Below are 15,741 nucleotides of genomic sequence, written 5' to 3'. Positions count from 1 at the left end.
CATTTGTGTTCTTCTTTGACTTTACGTAAGTTTTAATACAAGATGGAGGAGCTCTGGAAACGCAACGTTCATGGGCGGTATATTTGCAGACTGGAAAACAAAAATATGAGTAAAATATAAAAATGCATCCTTTTAAAGATTTAAAGGCAAGCAGAAGAAATTCAACCACATTTCCAGCGAAACAGGAGAATCCATAAATCAGAACTTGGGCTGTTTTTCTCAGTCGTCTTCAGAAGGTCAATAATTACGAGAAACATGATGAATATAAAACAAGAAAACCTTATCAGAGCAGGGCAGGAAATGTGAAATCCAATTAGTCCCAACTCAAATTTTTAAAAAATGACCCCCCGAAATGATAAGTACTTTGAAGACAAATTAATGGCAGCCAAATGGACTGGTGTCATTTGTTAATAAAAAATCTAAAAAAAAAAAAAATCTCCATTTTCCAAAATATACGCTTATGAGCAGCTGGCAAGCACGAAAGTAAAAGCCATATGAGTTTATGATGTTTCGTCTATTGGTTTATCCGATCCTTAAATAGCTGATTAGTCCATTTCCAGATAGCAAGTGTTGTCATAGATGCCATGTACTCAGCAGCACAAGTTCATTTGTAACACACGACGACAACAACGCTATGTCTTCATTGGGTAAATTTGTTGCCTTCCGGAATACACCATCTGCTTCTAACATTTGATTTTCCAGGCACATTAGGCAAAATGTGGGATCATAGGATTATCGATGACATTACCAAGAAAACAAAACATTGTCTGTATGAACGATACAGCCAGGTCCCTCATATTACTGAACTTTTATTCTCTCCTTCTTTTCGCTTATTGATAGAGCTTCGACAGCATTTCGGAAACATTGTCTTTGTTATCGGCCAAAGCTCATCCAAAACTGATACCTAAAGCCTAATCAAAAACTTAAAATTAATCAACTCTGATATAGAAGTCTTTATCTAGGCCTAACCCTACTAATTTTCAAGTTTTATTGACTTGTGGTGGTCATGCATGGTCTGATACATCTACAGTTGGGCCAATTGGGCTACTGAAATCTATCGGATACATTTTGGAAAAATTAAAAAAAAATGTCCTTCCCTTTCTTTTAGTTGGATTGAAAGAGAAAAAACCTGCTGAGAACCTAGTCTATGAAACACAAAGAACATGCGATTCCATCTTGTATGGCTTTGGTCTTTAGCTATTTTACTCTGTCTTTCTAAGGTTTGAGATGGAAAAGATCATAGTCAACTTTCTTTAGCCTACTGGAACCAGAGAAGAATATTTCACGGACTCATCCCCAAATATATAAAAGATGTTCCCGTCCACTTGTAACTGAATAGTAATCTCTGATGTTGTCAAAATCGAATAGGTTTTTACCAAATTATTCCGTAAGAAATAGATCCTAGAAGAAATGGATTGCTCCAAAGTCACCTTTGAACGGGGAGCCTATTGTTGTGTCAAGCCCGTCAGAAGATCCTTGGTAGCTCTGGTGGGGTTGGCTAGTCCAGTGCTGTTCCTACGTGACCTTTATATTCAATGTCTGGAAGACTATATTCCAAAATATAAAGTAGAAAACTACTGCACTTCCTGTTTGGGTGGTGCACAAAGTAGGGTCACAAGCCTTAAAATATGTAGGAAAAAACTTGGCACTCAAAGGATTTTGCGATTCTTGAATAATTTAATGGTGACAAAATAGTACAGTGATATTATTTAGAAGTGGAAGGAACTGCAGCAACTCAGCCACGAAGTAAAGACCCCGAAATGTTACAGAGCGGGGGATCAAGTGCTGAGGAGCAGAGGGCAGAAAAGTCACCACCGCTCTGCTGACCCCATAACTGCAGAGTCCAGACCTCCTCTGGTATCAGCACAAACACTGCGCCCCCGCCAGCAGCTTCATGGCCGTGCAGCTGCATGCAGCCGTACATCACCAAGCACAATGCTAAGTGTCGGATGGAGTGGTGTAAAGCCGCCATCACTCGACTCTGGAGGAGACGTGTTCTGTGCAGTGACGGATCGCACTTCTCTATCTGGGTCTAATGGAGGAGTCTGAGTTTGGTGATTCCAGGAGGACATTTCCCTCGAATGCATTGTGCCACTGTACAGATGGTGGAGGAGGATAATGCCATGGACAGTTATCAGGGGGCGACATCAGCCCCTTAGTTCCAGTGAAGGGAAATCTTTAGGAAGATTTGTGGGAACAGTTGGGAAAGACCCTTTTCTGTTCCCCTTGACTGCGCCCAGTGCACAAGCTCCATACAGACATGGGGGGGGGGGGGGCAATGAGTGGCCGCACAGAGCCCGGACCTCAGCCACATCCAACACCTATAACGGAGATTGTGAGCTCGGCCTCCCGTCAACATCAGGGTCTGATCTCACAAATACTCTACTGGATGAAGGGACAAAAATTCCCACAGACACCTCAAAAATCTTGTAGAAATCCTTCCCAGAAGAGCGGGAGCTGTTGTGTAGGGGGCACATACTTCTCTCTGTAAAGAGTAAATAGATAAATAAATTTATAGATACAGTGGCATGTAAAAGTTTGGGTACCCCTGGTCAATATTACTGATTACTGTTCTTGTGAACAGTGAAGCAAGTTGAAGATGAAATAATCTCTAAAAGGCCTAAAGTTACAGATTATACATTTCCTTTATATTTTAGTCAAGTATATATATATACAATATATATATTTTCATCTTTTTCATTTTCAAAATTACAAAAAGGAAAATGACCTAATGCAAAAGTTTGTTCACCCTTGAAGATTTGTGTGCTCAGATAACTTTGACCAAGGTTTCAGACCTTAATTAGCCTGTTAGGGTTATGGTTGTTCACTATCATCATTAGGAAAGGCTGGTGATGCAAATTTCCCAGCTTCATAAAAACCTATCCTCCTCTAACCTTGTGCCAAAAACAGCAGCCATGGGTTCTTCTAAGCAGCTGTCAAGCACTCTGAAAATGAAAATGGTGGAGATCCACAAAGCAGGAGAAGGCTATAAGAAGACAGTAAAGAGTTTTCCCGTTGCCCTTTCCTCAGTACTAAACGTAATTAAGAAATGGCAGTTACCAGGAACAGTGGAGGTTAAGATAAGGTCTGGAAGACCAAACAAAATTTCAGTGAGAGCTGCTCTTAGGATTACTAGAGAGGCAAATCAGAACCCCCGCTTGACTGCAAAAGCCCTTCAGAAAGATTTAGTAGAATCTGGAGTTGTGGTACATTGCTCTACTGTTCAGAGACACCTGCACAAATATGGCTTTCATGGAAGAGTCATCAGAAGAAAACCTCTCCTACATCCTCACCATAAAATTTAGGGTCAGAAGTGTAAAAGAACATCTAAACAAGCCTGATGCATTTTGGAAACAATTCTGTGGACCGACGAGGTAAAAAAGAACTCTTTGGCCACAATGATCAAAGGTTTGTGTGGAGAAAAAAGGGCACAGAATTTTAAGAAAAAAACATCTCGACAACCATTAAGCACGGGGGTGGATCAATCATGCTTTGGGATTGTGTTGCAGCCAATGGCACAGGGAACATTTCACAGGTAGAGGGAAGAATGGATTCAATGAAATTTCAACAAATTTTTGATGCAAACATAACACCGTCTGTAGAAAAGCTGAAAATGAAAAGAGGATGGCTTCTACAAATGGATAATGATTAGTGATGGGCGAGCACTTAAATACTCAGGTTCTCGATGCTCGGGTCGAGCACATTGGAATACACGGGTGCTCGCGAGCAACGAGCCCAATGTAAGTCTAAGGGAAACTCGAGCAGTTTTCAGCCGACTCCCCCCGGCAATCTGCCGGGGGCCTAAAAATTGCCCATATCGATGGGAACAGTGCTCAAATGACATGGGAACAGCATGGGGAAGACCCCTGGAAGCATTTCTGACTCCCAGGTCACTTTTGTCAACAACGTTGTCAGAGGTATTACGCCACTTTTACGGACTCACAATAAAACATACAAAAACGAAACCAAAATGGATTTTCTTGGGAAAAATATTAAGGAACATCCTTTCCAGGGTAATGACTTGTATTTAAAGCAAAATAAATAACCAAAAACAAAAATGCTCCTCCACACCTTGGGCTATGCTCACACGTAGCATTTTTGATGCGTTTTTTCACTTTTACATTGCTTTCAACTGTGACAAATGCATTCACCAGGAAATGTAATTTTAACATTTTACAACCTTATCAGGCCATGTGGTGTGTGAGATATCATCAGACACATCGTGTTTCATTTATGAAGGAGGGACTCTGAAAGTCACAAAGCCTATTTTTATAGGGCCATCAGACGGCTTTTACTATTTTTAAAGGGCCAACAGTTGGCCCTCACTATTCTTAGAGAGCCATCAGCCGGCTATGTTTTATTGTTCCCATTACTAAAGAGTGGGTCTTCTATACTGTTATTGCATACGCAGTGAGTGGCAGGGCTACCCAAAATTTGGACGCACCCCAATACCACTTTGAAAATTTGGACACACCCCAATACCCCTTTGAAGGGACTTAGAGGAGGGCCTCCTGAAAACAATGTTCCCATTATTAGGAAGTAGGTCTCCCATTGTGTTTGCCTATGCAGTGAATGCAAGGGTTGCCAAAAATTTGGAGGTACTCCAATGCTCCTTGGAGGAGATGTGGAGGTCAGAGGGCCTCCTGAAAAGAATGTTCCCATTATTAGGAAGAGGGTCTCCCATTGTGTTTGCCTATGCAGTGAATGCAAAGGTTGCCAAAAATTTGGAGGCACTCCAATGCCCCTTGGAAGAGACGTGGAGGAGGGACTCATAAAAAAATGTTCCCATTAGAAAGGAACGGCTCTCCTATACTTGTAATGCCCATGCACTAAGTGTATAGGCTGACATGAACATACTGTATAAAAAAAATTTTTTTACGGGCATCATAAACACCCTTTAAAAAAATTATGTGGGTGTTGCATCACGGACCACTGTCACCCTGGTGATATGGTGGTGGTGGAGGATGAGGAGAAGGAGGAGGACAAGAGCAAATAGCCAAAATCAGGAAGCGCATACCCATGTGTGGATGTGAAGAGGTGCATGGGAATACACCTCCCAAAAATAGACACTGGATTTGAGTTTATATTACGCTGCTATCATTCGGTGGTGTTGAGAAGTCTGGCCCAATCCAGCCCTTGTTCATTTTTATAAGAGTCAGCCTGTCAGCATTTTCAGGTGACAGGCGGATGCACTTATCAGTTATAATTCCACCAGCGGCACTAAAAACCCGCTCTGAAAAAACGCTGGTGGCAGGGCAGGTCAGGACCTCCAAGGCATAGAGAGCCAGTTCATTCCACGTATCCAGCTTGGATACCCAATAATTATAAGGCACAGAGGAATCACGAAGGACATTGGTACTCCCTCAGCATCTTCCCAAACTTTGCACTCCTTGTGAGAGTACCCCACGCCTCAGGGCTTGTGTGATGGGAGGGGCTGAGAAAATTCTCCCAGAACTTTGACAGTGTTCCCCTGCCTCTGCTGGATTGAAGTTGTGTCTCTCTCGCCTGTACTCCTTGGTTGTCTAACGAACTTTGACCTCTGCAGCCAGCCTTTTCAGATGGGAATTTTTTTAATAGTTCCACAACAAGGGCCTTCTGGTACAGCCCCATTTTTGTCCACCTGTCCACCTCAGGAATAAGAGATATAAAGTTCTCCTTGTAGCGTGGGTCTAGAAGTGTCACCAACCAGTAATGACTGTCACCCAAAATTTTGAGAACGCGAGGGTCATGGGAAAGGCAGCGTAACATAAACTCAGCCATGCGTGTCAGACTGCTAACAGGCAAGACTTCCATGTCCTCACCAAGAGGATGACTGACCATGCTCTCCTCCTCCTCCTCCTCTCTGTCCTCTGGCCATCCACGCTGAATAGACGATATGACAGCTGTGCAGGTAGTACCATCTATAGCACATGAAACTAGCTCCTGTTCTTCCTCCTCCTCCTCTTCCTCATTGTCACCCAATCCACGTTGGGATGAGATGAGGCTGGGCTGTGTGTAATCACTCTGTATGCTTCCTTGCTCCATCTCATTGTGCTCCACCTGCAATGCATCCTCTTTGATTGTGAGTAGAGAGCGTTTCAGAAGACAGAGAAGTGGGATGGTGACGCTAATTAAGGCGTCATCGACACTCAGCATCATGGTGGAGTCCTCAAAGTTTTGGAGGATGGTACATATGTCTGGCATCCATGTCCACTCCTGAGGTCTTATGTTTGGAGTCTGAACTGAATAACGAAGGCCTTGTTGATGCTGGTACTCAACAAATGCCCTCTTCTGCTCAGAAATCCATCCCAACATCTGCAGTGCAGAGTTCCAACGCGTGGGGACATCACACACCAGTCTGTGAGCCGGAATCTGCAAAAGCTACTGAAACAAGGCAAGGGCAGCGGAAGCTGTAGGTGACTTTCAAAAATGGGCACACAGGCAGCGTACTTTAACAAGCAGATCCGGCAGCTCCGGGTAGGATTTGAGAAACCGCTGAACCATGAGGTTAAGCACATGGGCCAGGCATGGTACATTTGTGAGCTCACCTCGCCTCAGAGCCGCCACCAGGTTCCGGCCATTGTCACACACGACCATGCCTGGCTGTAGGTTCAGCAATGTGAGCCACAGATCTGCCTGCTCTTTCACAGCTGTCCACAACTCTTCAGCATTGTGCGGTTTGTCACCTAAGCATATTAGCTTCAGCACAGCCTATTGCCGCTTGGCCGAGGCAGTGCTGCAGTGCTTACAGCTTGTGACTGATGTGGTCATTTTGGAGATCGAGGCTGAAGAGGAGGAGGAGGCTGACGAGGATGAGGTGCAGGAGCTGTAGACTGTGGGGGCAACCCTGATTGATCTAGGGCCCGCAATCCTTGGTGTCGGGAGGACGTGTTCCATCCCAAGGTCCGACTGGGTCCCGGCATCCATTATGTTAACTCAGTGTGCTGTCAGCTAGATGTACCATCCCTGCTCACAAGCACTTGTCCACGTGTCCGTGGTTAGGTGGACTTTCCTGGTAACTGCGTTGTTGAGGGCACGGTTAATGTTTTGGGACACATGCTTGTGTAATGCTGGGACAGCACACCAGGAGAAATAGTGGTGGCTGGGGATTGATTCCCGAGAGACGGCCGCCGTCATCAGGTTGCGGAATGATTCCGTCTCCATGAGCCTAAAAGGCAACATTTCGAGTGCAAGCAGTCACGAAATGTGGGAATTTAGTACTGTGGCGTTGGCTGCGTATTTGCGCTTGCGTTACAAGGACTGGGGTATGGACAACTGAACGCTGCGCTGGGACAAGGACGTGGACGTGCTTCCTGATGCTGCTACTTGAGAGTGTGCAAAGACAGGTGCAGGGCAGGAGGCATCTTCGCATGCATCATGGACAGGGATTGGCTTGCATGCACAACAGCGGAAGAAGCAATGGTGCCACCCGCAGACACTGTTCCTGGACCCTGCGGTTCGACCCACAAAATCGGGTGCTTTGCTGGCATGTGCCTGATCATGCTGGTGGTGGCCGGGCTGGTCGTTTTGCCACCCCTTAAGATGCTGGCCTGGCAGGTGGTGCAAATGGCCTTTTTGGGGTTATCGGCAGAGTCTTTAAAAAACAACCAGACTCGGGAAGACCTAATAGTTGTACTGGCAACTTCCTTTGTGTTGGTGTTACGGGGAACGGTTGCCTGCCTTCTGTCTGCAGCCACCACACTGCTTCTTCCTGCCTGTTGGGGTGTTCTGCCTCCCTCCCCCTGTGTGCTGCTGTCCTCGCTCTGCATGTCCTCCTGCCAGGTTAGGTCAGTTACTAAATCATCCACCACCTCGTCTTCCACTTCCACACCCTGGTCCTCCTCCAGACCTTCTGGCAATTGTGTCTCATCACCGTCCACCTCTTGTGACACTTTCCCACCATCGCCTTCATGTGACCGTGGCTGCTCAAATATTTGGGCATCGCTACATGCGATCTCCTCTTGCCCTGCTTCAAATGGACTGGGCGAGAGGCCCGAATCTATAAATGGAAAAGTGAACAGCTCTTGAGAGTGTCCAAGTGTGGGATCAGTTGTCTCTGGGTACTCGGCATGGTGGGAGGAAGGAGGATCAGGGTGAGGAATATGCGGTCCAGACTCACGGCTACTGAGACTTCACCGTGTGGAAGACAGGGTGGTGGTGGTGGTGGCTAAGTGACTGGAAGCATTATCCGCTGTCTAACCAACAACCATTTGACACTGCTCTGGGTTCAATAGTGGTGTGCTGCGGTCCCCTAGGAATTGGGACAGGAAGGTCGGGCGAGAAGATGTGGGTGTTTGTTGTGGCACAATTTCAGCTTGCCCACGGCCTTGGCCTCGGTCTCTGCATGCACCATCACCATCACGTCCAGTTCCCCGTCCCTTGCCACGCGCCTTGCCCATTTTAAATGGAGGACACTATCTTCCATGCTCACTATAAATGGCTGAATTTGGAGCGAAGTTATATGTAATCCGTGTGATGGAGAAACCACAGTTTTAAATACCTGGCCTGTAGGTAACTATTTTGAACTTCAAACTGCTGCCAAAAACTTTGCTGACACACTGAAAAAAAAATTGAATGGAGGCCAAAAATGGCAGTATTTTCAGCTCAATTATATGTGATCCATGTGATGGACAAGCCACAATTTTAAATAGCTGGATTTTTAGCGCTGTAATATGTAAAGGGCCTGGCTGTATTCTGCAGTGCCAACAAGCAAATGGCACAGAAAAACGGTGTTCTCTGCATTGCTTTTTAAGCAAATAATGAGGATTAAGATCCAAAAAAAATTATTCCTGGCCCCTGAGACCTGGGCCTTTGTATAGAAATAGCTAACAGCAGCAGAAGGCAGAACTGGAATGGAGCCTCTAGTGCTATATGCACTGCAGTCTGCTATATACCCTGCCTGCCTGCCTATATACACTGCCTGCCTGCCTATATACACTGCCTGCCTGATATCTCTGTGGATGGATAAGTCCTCAGGAGGACTGTTTGTTGAGATGGATATGTGTAATGTACTTGTTTTCTCCCTACACTACCTAATACACAACCAAATCTCTCCCTGACGCAGCACCTCTCCCTACACTGTCTGATTCCGGAGTGACTGTGACGACCTGATGACGCTGTGCGGGCAGCCAATCACTGTAATGCCACAACCACTATGGCTGCGGTATTACAATGAGTGGCAGGCAATCCCTGCATGTTCATTGGCTCTCTAAAGAGCGCCAAATATGCAGGGAGGGGACCAGAGCATCCGCCCGAGCATCCGCCCGAGCATCTCGCAAGTACTCGGTGAGCTCCGAGCATCTTGAGTACTGAGATGCTCGGGCGAGTACCGAGTACTTGCGAGTATGCTCGCTCATCACTAATAATGATCCTAAGCACACGTCAAAATCCACAATAGACGACCTCAAAAGGTGCAAGCTGAAGGTTTTACAATGGCCCCCACAGTCCCCTGATCTGAGCATCATTGAAAATCTGTGGCTAGACCTCAAAATAGCAGAGCATGCAAGACGACCCAGGAATCTCACAGAACTGGAAGAATACTCCAAGGAAGAAAGGATGAAAATCCCTCAAACTATAAGTGAAAGTGTTTACAAGCTGTGATACTTTCAAAAGGGGGCACTACTAGGTGCTAACCATGCAGGATGCCCAAACTATTGCATAGGCCCCTTTTACTTATTTTTTTTTCTTTTTAAAATGTAAAAAAATGAAAAAAAATATATATTTTTTTGCCTAAAATACAAAGGAAATGTGTCATCTTTAACTTTAGGCCTTTTAGAGATCATTTCATCTTCAACTTGCTTAACTGTTCACAATAACAATAATATTGACCAGGGGTGCCCAAACTTTTACATGCCACTGTAAGTAACAGGGATGAGGAATTAACCTTTGCGTAAGTCAGATGTAATAACTCTCTGGGTCGTGTCTCTGCTTCTCGTCTGTACTTTCTTCACCTTCAGTATTATATATTACCATCACATTACTTAAGACTCGCTGAGTCCACATTACTACAGGACTTTAATATCTCAGCAGGGTTTCTGAGGTATAGGCTTGTGGCTTTGGCACAGTGTATTTCTAACTCTTCTGCATCAATGATGTATTTATTGCTCACCTATTGTGGAGTAACACTTTGTGGTCTTTGCTTGGATCAGAAACCGATGAGCTCTGAAAAGATCTCTCTTAAAGGTACAACCAAGATCATAGAAGCCAATGTGCAACGCTCAGATGTATCTAACTCGCACAAGAGAACATGTGGCATGTGAGGTCTCCGCCACCCTAGGAACCTCCATGATCACTTTCCACTATGGCTATTAGACATTATTGGCCAACTGAGAAGAAAGTGGCTACTCATTCCGATTCCTCTATCAAAGTCTAAGGAAGTCACTAATTTGGTTGTCTCCATATTATAATAACGACTTGGGGAAAAGTGAAGCACAAATGCATTGGCCATGTTAGATGGTTGGTCAGTGCCCCAACAAATCTTCTTTCCCCATGGTCCTTCACCAAACCACCTTAATCTACCCCAGGAGCTAAATTTACATTCTGGATAGCACAAAACCATGGTCACAATATTAACTTTAAATCACCTACACTTATATATCACAAAAGGACCATATACAATGTAGTATATTTTTATTGATGGCTCCCTTTATGAGTTAAATTAATTATATGAAAGAAGAAGGATGACAAAGGGATAATAACACCCTTGACAGAGCATCAGTACGCATAGGCTCAGGGGTGTAGCTTTCATGCGAGCAGGTGGTAGAATAACCCTAACCCTACACAGATAGGGTTCATTTACTTATTACTTTATATAAAGGGCTGACATGCAATAATACATGTCACCTGTAGTGGTCCCTGTGGTAGAAATGTGTGGTGAGATTCACTTATCTTAACAGCATGTAATACTACATGTCACCTGTAGTGGCCACTATTGGTAGAAATGTGTGGTGAGATTCACTTACCTTGACAGTATGTAATACTACATGTCACCTGTAGTGGCCACTGTGGTAGAAATGTGTGATGAGATTCAATTACCTTGACAGTATGTAATACTACATGTCACCTTTAGTGGCCACTGTGGTAGAAATGTGTGATGAGATTTATTTACCTTGACAGCATGTAATACTGCATGTCACCTGTAGTGGCTTCTGTGGTAGAAATGTGTGGTGAGATTCACTTATCTTAACAGCATGTAATACTACATGTCACCTGTAGTGGCCACTATTGGTAGAAATGTGTGGTGAGATTCACTTACCTTGACAGTATGTAATACTACATGTCACCTGTAGTGGCCACTGTGGTAGAAATGTGTGGTGAGAGTCACTTACCTTGACAGCATGTAATACTACATGCCACCTTTAGTGGCCACTGTGGTAGAAATGTGTGATGAGATTTATTTACCTTGACAGCATGTAATACTGCATGTCACCTGTAGTGGCTTCTGTGGTAGAAATGTGTGATGAGATTCACTTACCTTGACAGCATGTAATACTACATGTCACCTGTAGTGGCCACTATTGGTAGAAATGTGCGATGAGATTCACTTACCTTGACAGCATGTAATACTATATGTCACCTTTAGTGGCCACTGTGGTAGAAATGTGTGACGAGATTTATTTACCTTGACAGCATGTAATACTATATGTCACCTGTAGTGGCCACTATTGGTAGAAATGTGTGATGAGATTCACTTACCTTGACAGCATGTAATACTACATGTCACCTTTAGTGGCCACTGTGGTATAAATGTGTGATGAGATTTATTTACCTTGACAGCATGTAATACTACATGTCACCTGTAGTGGCCACTATAGGTAGAAATGTGTGATGAGATTTACTTACCTTGACAGCATGTAATACTACATGTCACCTGCAGTGGCTTCTGTGGTAGAAATGTGTGATGAGATTCACTTACCTTGACAGCATGTAATACTATATGACACCTGTAGTGGCCACTATAGGTAGAAATGTGTGATGAGATTCACTTACCTTGACAGCATGTAATACTACATGTCACCTGTAGTGGCCACTATTGGTAGAAATGTGTGATGAGATTCACTTACCTTGACAGCATGTAATACTCCATGTCACCTGTAGTGGCCACTATTGGTAGAAATGTGTGATGAGATTCACTTACCTTGACAGCATGTAATACTACATGTCACCTGTAGTGGCCACTATTGGTAGAAATGTGTGATGAGATTCACTTACCTTGACAGCATGTAATACTATATGTCACCTTTAGTGGCCACTGTGGTCTAAATGTGTGATGAGATTTATTTACCTTGACAGCATGTAATACTACATGTCATCTGCAGTGGCTTCTGTGGTAGAAATGTGTGATGAGATTCACTTACCTTGACAGCATGTAATACTATATGACACCTGTAGTGGCCACTATAGGTAGAAATGTGTGATGAGATTCACTTACCTTGACAGCATGTAATACTACATGTCACCTGTAGTGGCCACTATTGGTAGAAATGTGTGATGAGATTCACTTACCTTGACAGCATGTAATACTACATGTCACCTGTAGTGGCCACTATTGGTAGAAATGTGTGATGAGATTCACTTACCTTGACAGCATGTAATACTACATGTCACCTGTAGTGGCCACTATTGGTAGAAATGTGTGATGAGATTCACTTACCTTGACAGCATGTAATACTATATGTCACCTTTAGTGGCCACTGTGGTATAAATGTGTGATGAGATTTATTTACCTTGACAGCATGTAATACTATATGTCACCTGTAGTGGCCACTATTGGTAGAAATGTGTGATGAGATTCACTTACCTTGACAGCATGTAATACTACATGTCACCTTTAGTGGCCACTGTGGTATAAATGTGTGATGAGATTTATTTACCTTGACAGCATGTAATACTACATGTCACCTGTAGTGGCTTCTGTGGTAGAAATGTGTGATGATATTCACTTACCTTGACAGCATGTAATACTATATGTCACCTGTAGTGGCCACTATAGGTAGAAATGTGTGATGAGATTTATTTACCTTGACAGCATGTAATACTATATGTCACCTTTAGTGGCCACTATTGGTAGAAATGTGTGATGAGATTCACTTACCTTGACAGCATGTAATACTACATGTCACCTTTAGTGGCCACTGTGGTATAAATGTGTGATGAGATTTATTTACCTTGACAGCATGTAATACTACATGTCACCTGTAGTGGCCACTATAGGTAGAAATGTGTGATGAGATTTACTTACCTTGACAGCATGTAATACTACATGTCACCTGCAGTGGCTTCTGTGGTAGAAATGTGTGATGAGATTCACTTACCTTGACAGCATGTAATACTACATGTCACCTGTAGTGGCCACTGTGGTCTAAATGTGTGATGAGATTTATTTACCTTGACAGCATGTAATACTATATGTCACCTGTAGTGGCCACTATTGGTAGAAATGTGTGATGAGATTCACTTACCTTGACAGCATGTAATACTATATGTCACCTTTAGTGGCCACTGTGGTATAAATGTGTGATGAGATTTATTTACCTTGACAGCATGTAATACTATATGTCACCTGTAGTGGCCACTATTGGTAGAAATGTGTGATGAGATTCACTTACCTTGACAGCATGTAATACTACATGTCACCTTTAGTGGCCACTGTGGTATAAATGTGTGATGAGATTTATTTACCTTGACAGCATGTAATACTACATGTCACCTGTAGTGGCTTCTGTGGTAGAAATGTGTGATGATATTCACTTACCTTGACAGCATGTAATACTATATGTCACCTGTAGTGGCCACTATCGGTAGAAATGTGTGATGAGATTTATTTACCTTGACAGCATGTAATACTATATGTCACCTTTAGTGGCCACTGTGGTCTAAATGTGTGATGAGATTTATTTACCTTGACAGCATGTAATACTATATGACACCTGTAGTGGCCACTATAGGTAGAAATGTGTGATGAGATTCACTTACCTTGACAGCATGTAATACTACATGTCACCTGTAGTGGCCACTATTGGTAGAAATGTGTGATGAGATTCACTTACCTTGACAGCATGTAATACTACATGTCACCTGTAGTGGCCACTATTGGTAGAAATGTGTGATGAGATTCACTTACCTTGACAGCATGTAATACTACATGTCACCTGTAGTGGCCACTATTGGTAGAAATGTGTGATGAGATTCACTTACCTTGACAGCATGTAATACTATATGTCACCTGTAGTGGCCACTATAGGTAGAAATGTGTGATGAGATTTATTTACCTTGACAGCATGTAATACTATATGTCACCTTTAGTGGCCACTATTGGTAGAAATGTGTGATGAGATTCACTTACCTTGACAGCATGTAATACTACATGTCACCTTTAGTGGCCACTGTGGTATAAATGTGTGATGAGATTTATTTACCTTGACAGCATGTAATACTACATGTCACCTGTAGTGGCCACTATAGGTAGAAATGTGTGATGAGATTTACTTACCTTGACAGCATGTAATACTACATGTCACCTGCAGTGGCTTCTGTGGTAGAAATGTGTGATGAGATTCACTTACCTTGACAGCATGTAATACTACATGTCACCTGTAGTGGCCACTGTGGTCTAAATGTGTGATGAGATTTATTTACCTTGACAGCATGCAATACTATATGTCACCTGTAGTGGCCACTATTGGTAGAAATGTGTGATGAGATTCACTTACCTTGACAGCATGTAATACTATATGTCACCTTTAGTGGCCACTGTGGTATAAATGTGTGATGAGATTTATTTACCTTGACAGCATGTAATACTATATGTCACCTGTAGTGGCCACTATTGGTAGAAATGTGTGATGAGATTCACTTACCTTGACAGCATGTAATACTACATGTCACCTTTAGTGGCCACTGTGGTATAAATGTGTGATGAGATTTATTTACCTTGACAGCATGTAATACTACATGTCACCTGTAGTGGCTTCTGTGGTAGAAATGTGTGATGATATTCACTTACCTTGACAGCATGTAATACTATATGTCACCTGTAGTGGCCACTATAGGTAGAAATGTGTGATGAGATTTATTTACCTTGACAGCATGTAATACTATATGTCACCTTTAGTGGCCACTGTGGTCTAAATGTGTGATGAGATTTATTTACCTTGACAGCATGTAATACTATATGACACCTGTAGTGGCCACTATAGGTAGAAATGTGTGATGAGATTCACTTACCTTGACAGCATGTAATACTACATGTCACCTGTAGTGGCCACTATTGGTAGAAATGTGTGATGAGATTCACTTACCTTGACAGCATGTAATACTACATGTCACCTGTAGTGGCCACTATTGGTAGAAATGTGTGATGAGATTCACTTACCTTGACAGCATGTAATACTACATGTCACCTGTAGTGGCCACTATTGGTAGAAATGTGTGATGAGATTCACTTACCTTGACAGCATGTAATACTATATGTCACCTTTAGTGGCCACTGTGGTATAAATGTGTGATGAGATTTATTTACCTTGACAGCATGTAATACTATATGTCACCTGTAGTGGCCACTATTGGTAGAAATGTGTGATGAGATTCACTTACCTTGACAGCATGTAATACTACATGTCACCTGTAGTGGCTTCTGTGGTAGAAATGTGTGATGATATTCACTTACCTTGACAGCATGTAATACTACATGTCACCTGTAGTGGCCACTATAGGTAGAAATGTGTGATGAGATTTACTTACCTTGACAGCATGTAATACTAC

General features: G+C 43.1%; 1 protein-coding gene across 6 annotated transcripts in view; it reads right to left on the bottom strand.

Moving 5' to 3' along the window:
- Positions 1-15,741, bottom strand: part of DGKB (diacylglycerol kinase beta) — an 889,407-nt gene that overhangs the window by 583,755 nt on the left and 289,911 nt on the right. For all 6 annotated transcript variants that reach the window (XR_012320016.1, XM_073677272.1, XM_073677273.1 and 3 more), the window contains one exon: positions 2-90. Coding sequence is in view for 5 of the 6 variants with exons in the window: in XM_073677272.1 (XP_073533373.1) it covers positions 2-90 (89 nt within the window). In the remaining variant the exon portion in view is untranslated. The remainder of the gene's footprint in view (position 1; positions 91-15,741) is intronic.

The sequence above is a fragment of the Phyllobates terribilis genome, unplaced genomic scaffold, assembly GCF_046119375.1.
Source record: "Phyllobates terribilis strain yellow unplaced genomic scaffold, ASM4611937v1 Scaffold_4__5_contigs__length_816908805, whole genome shotgun sequence".
NCBI lineage: Eukaryota > Metazoa > Chordata > Amphibia > Anura > Dendrobatidae > Phyllobates > Phyllobates terribilis.
Note: the sequence above shows the minus strand (reverse complement) of the source record. Positions and strands in the feature narration are given on the sequence as shown.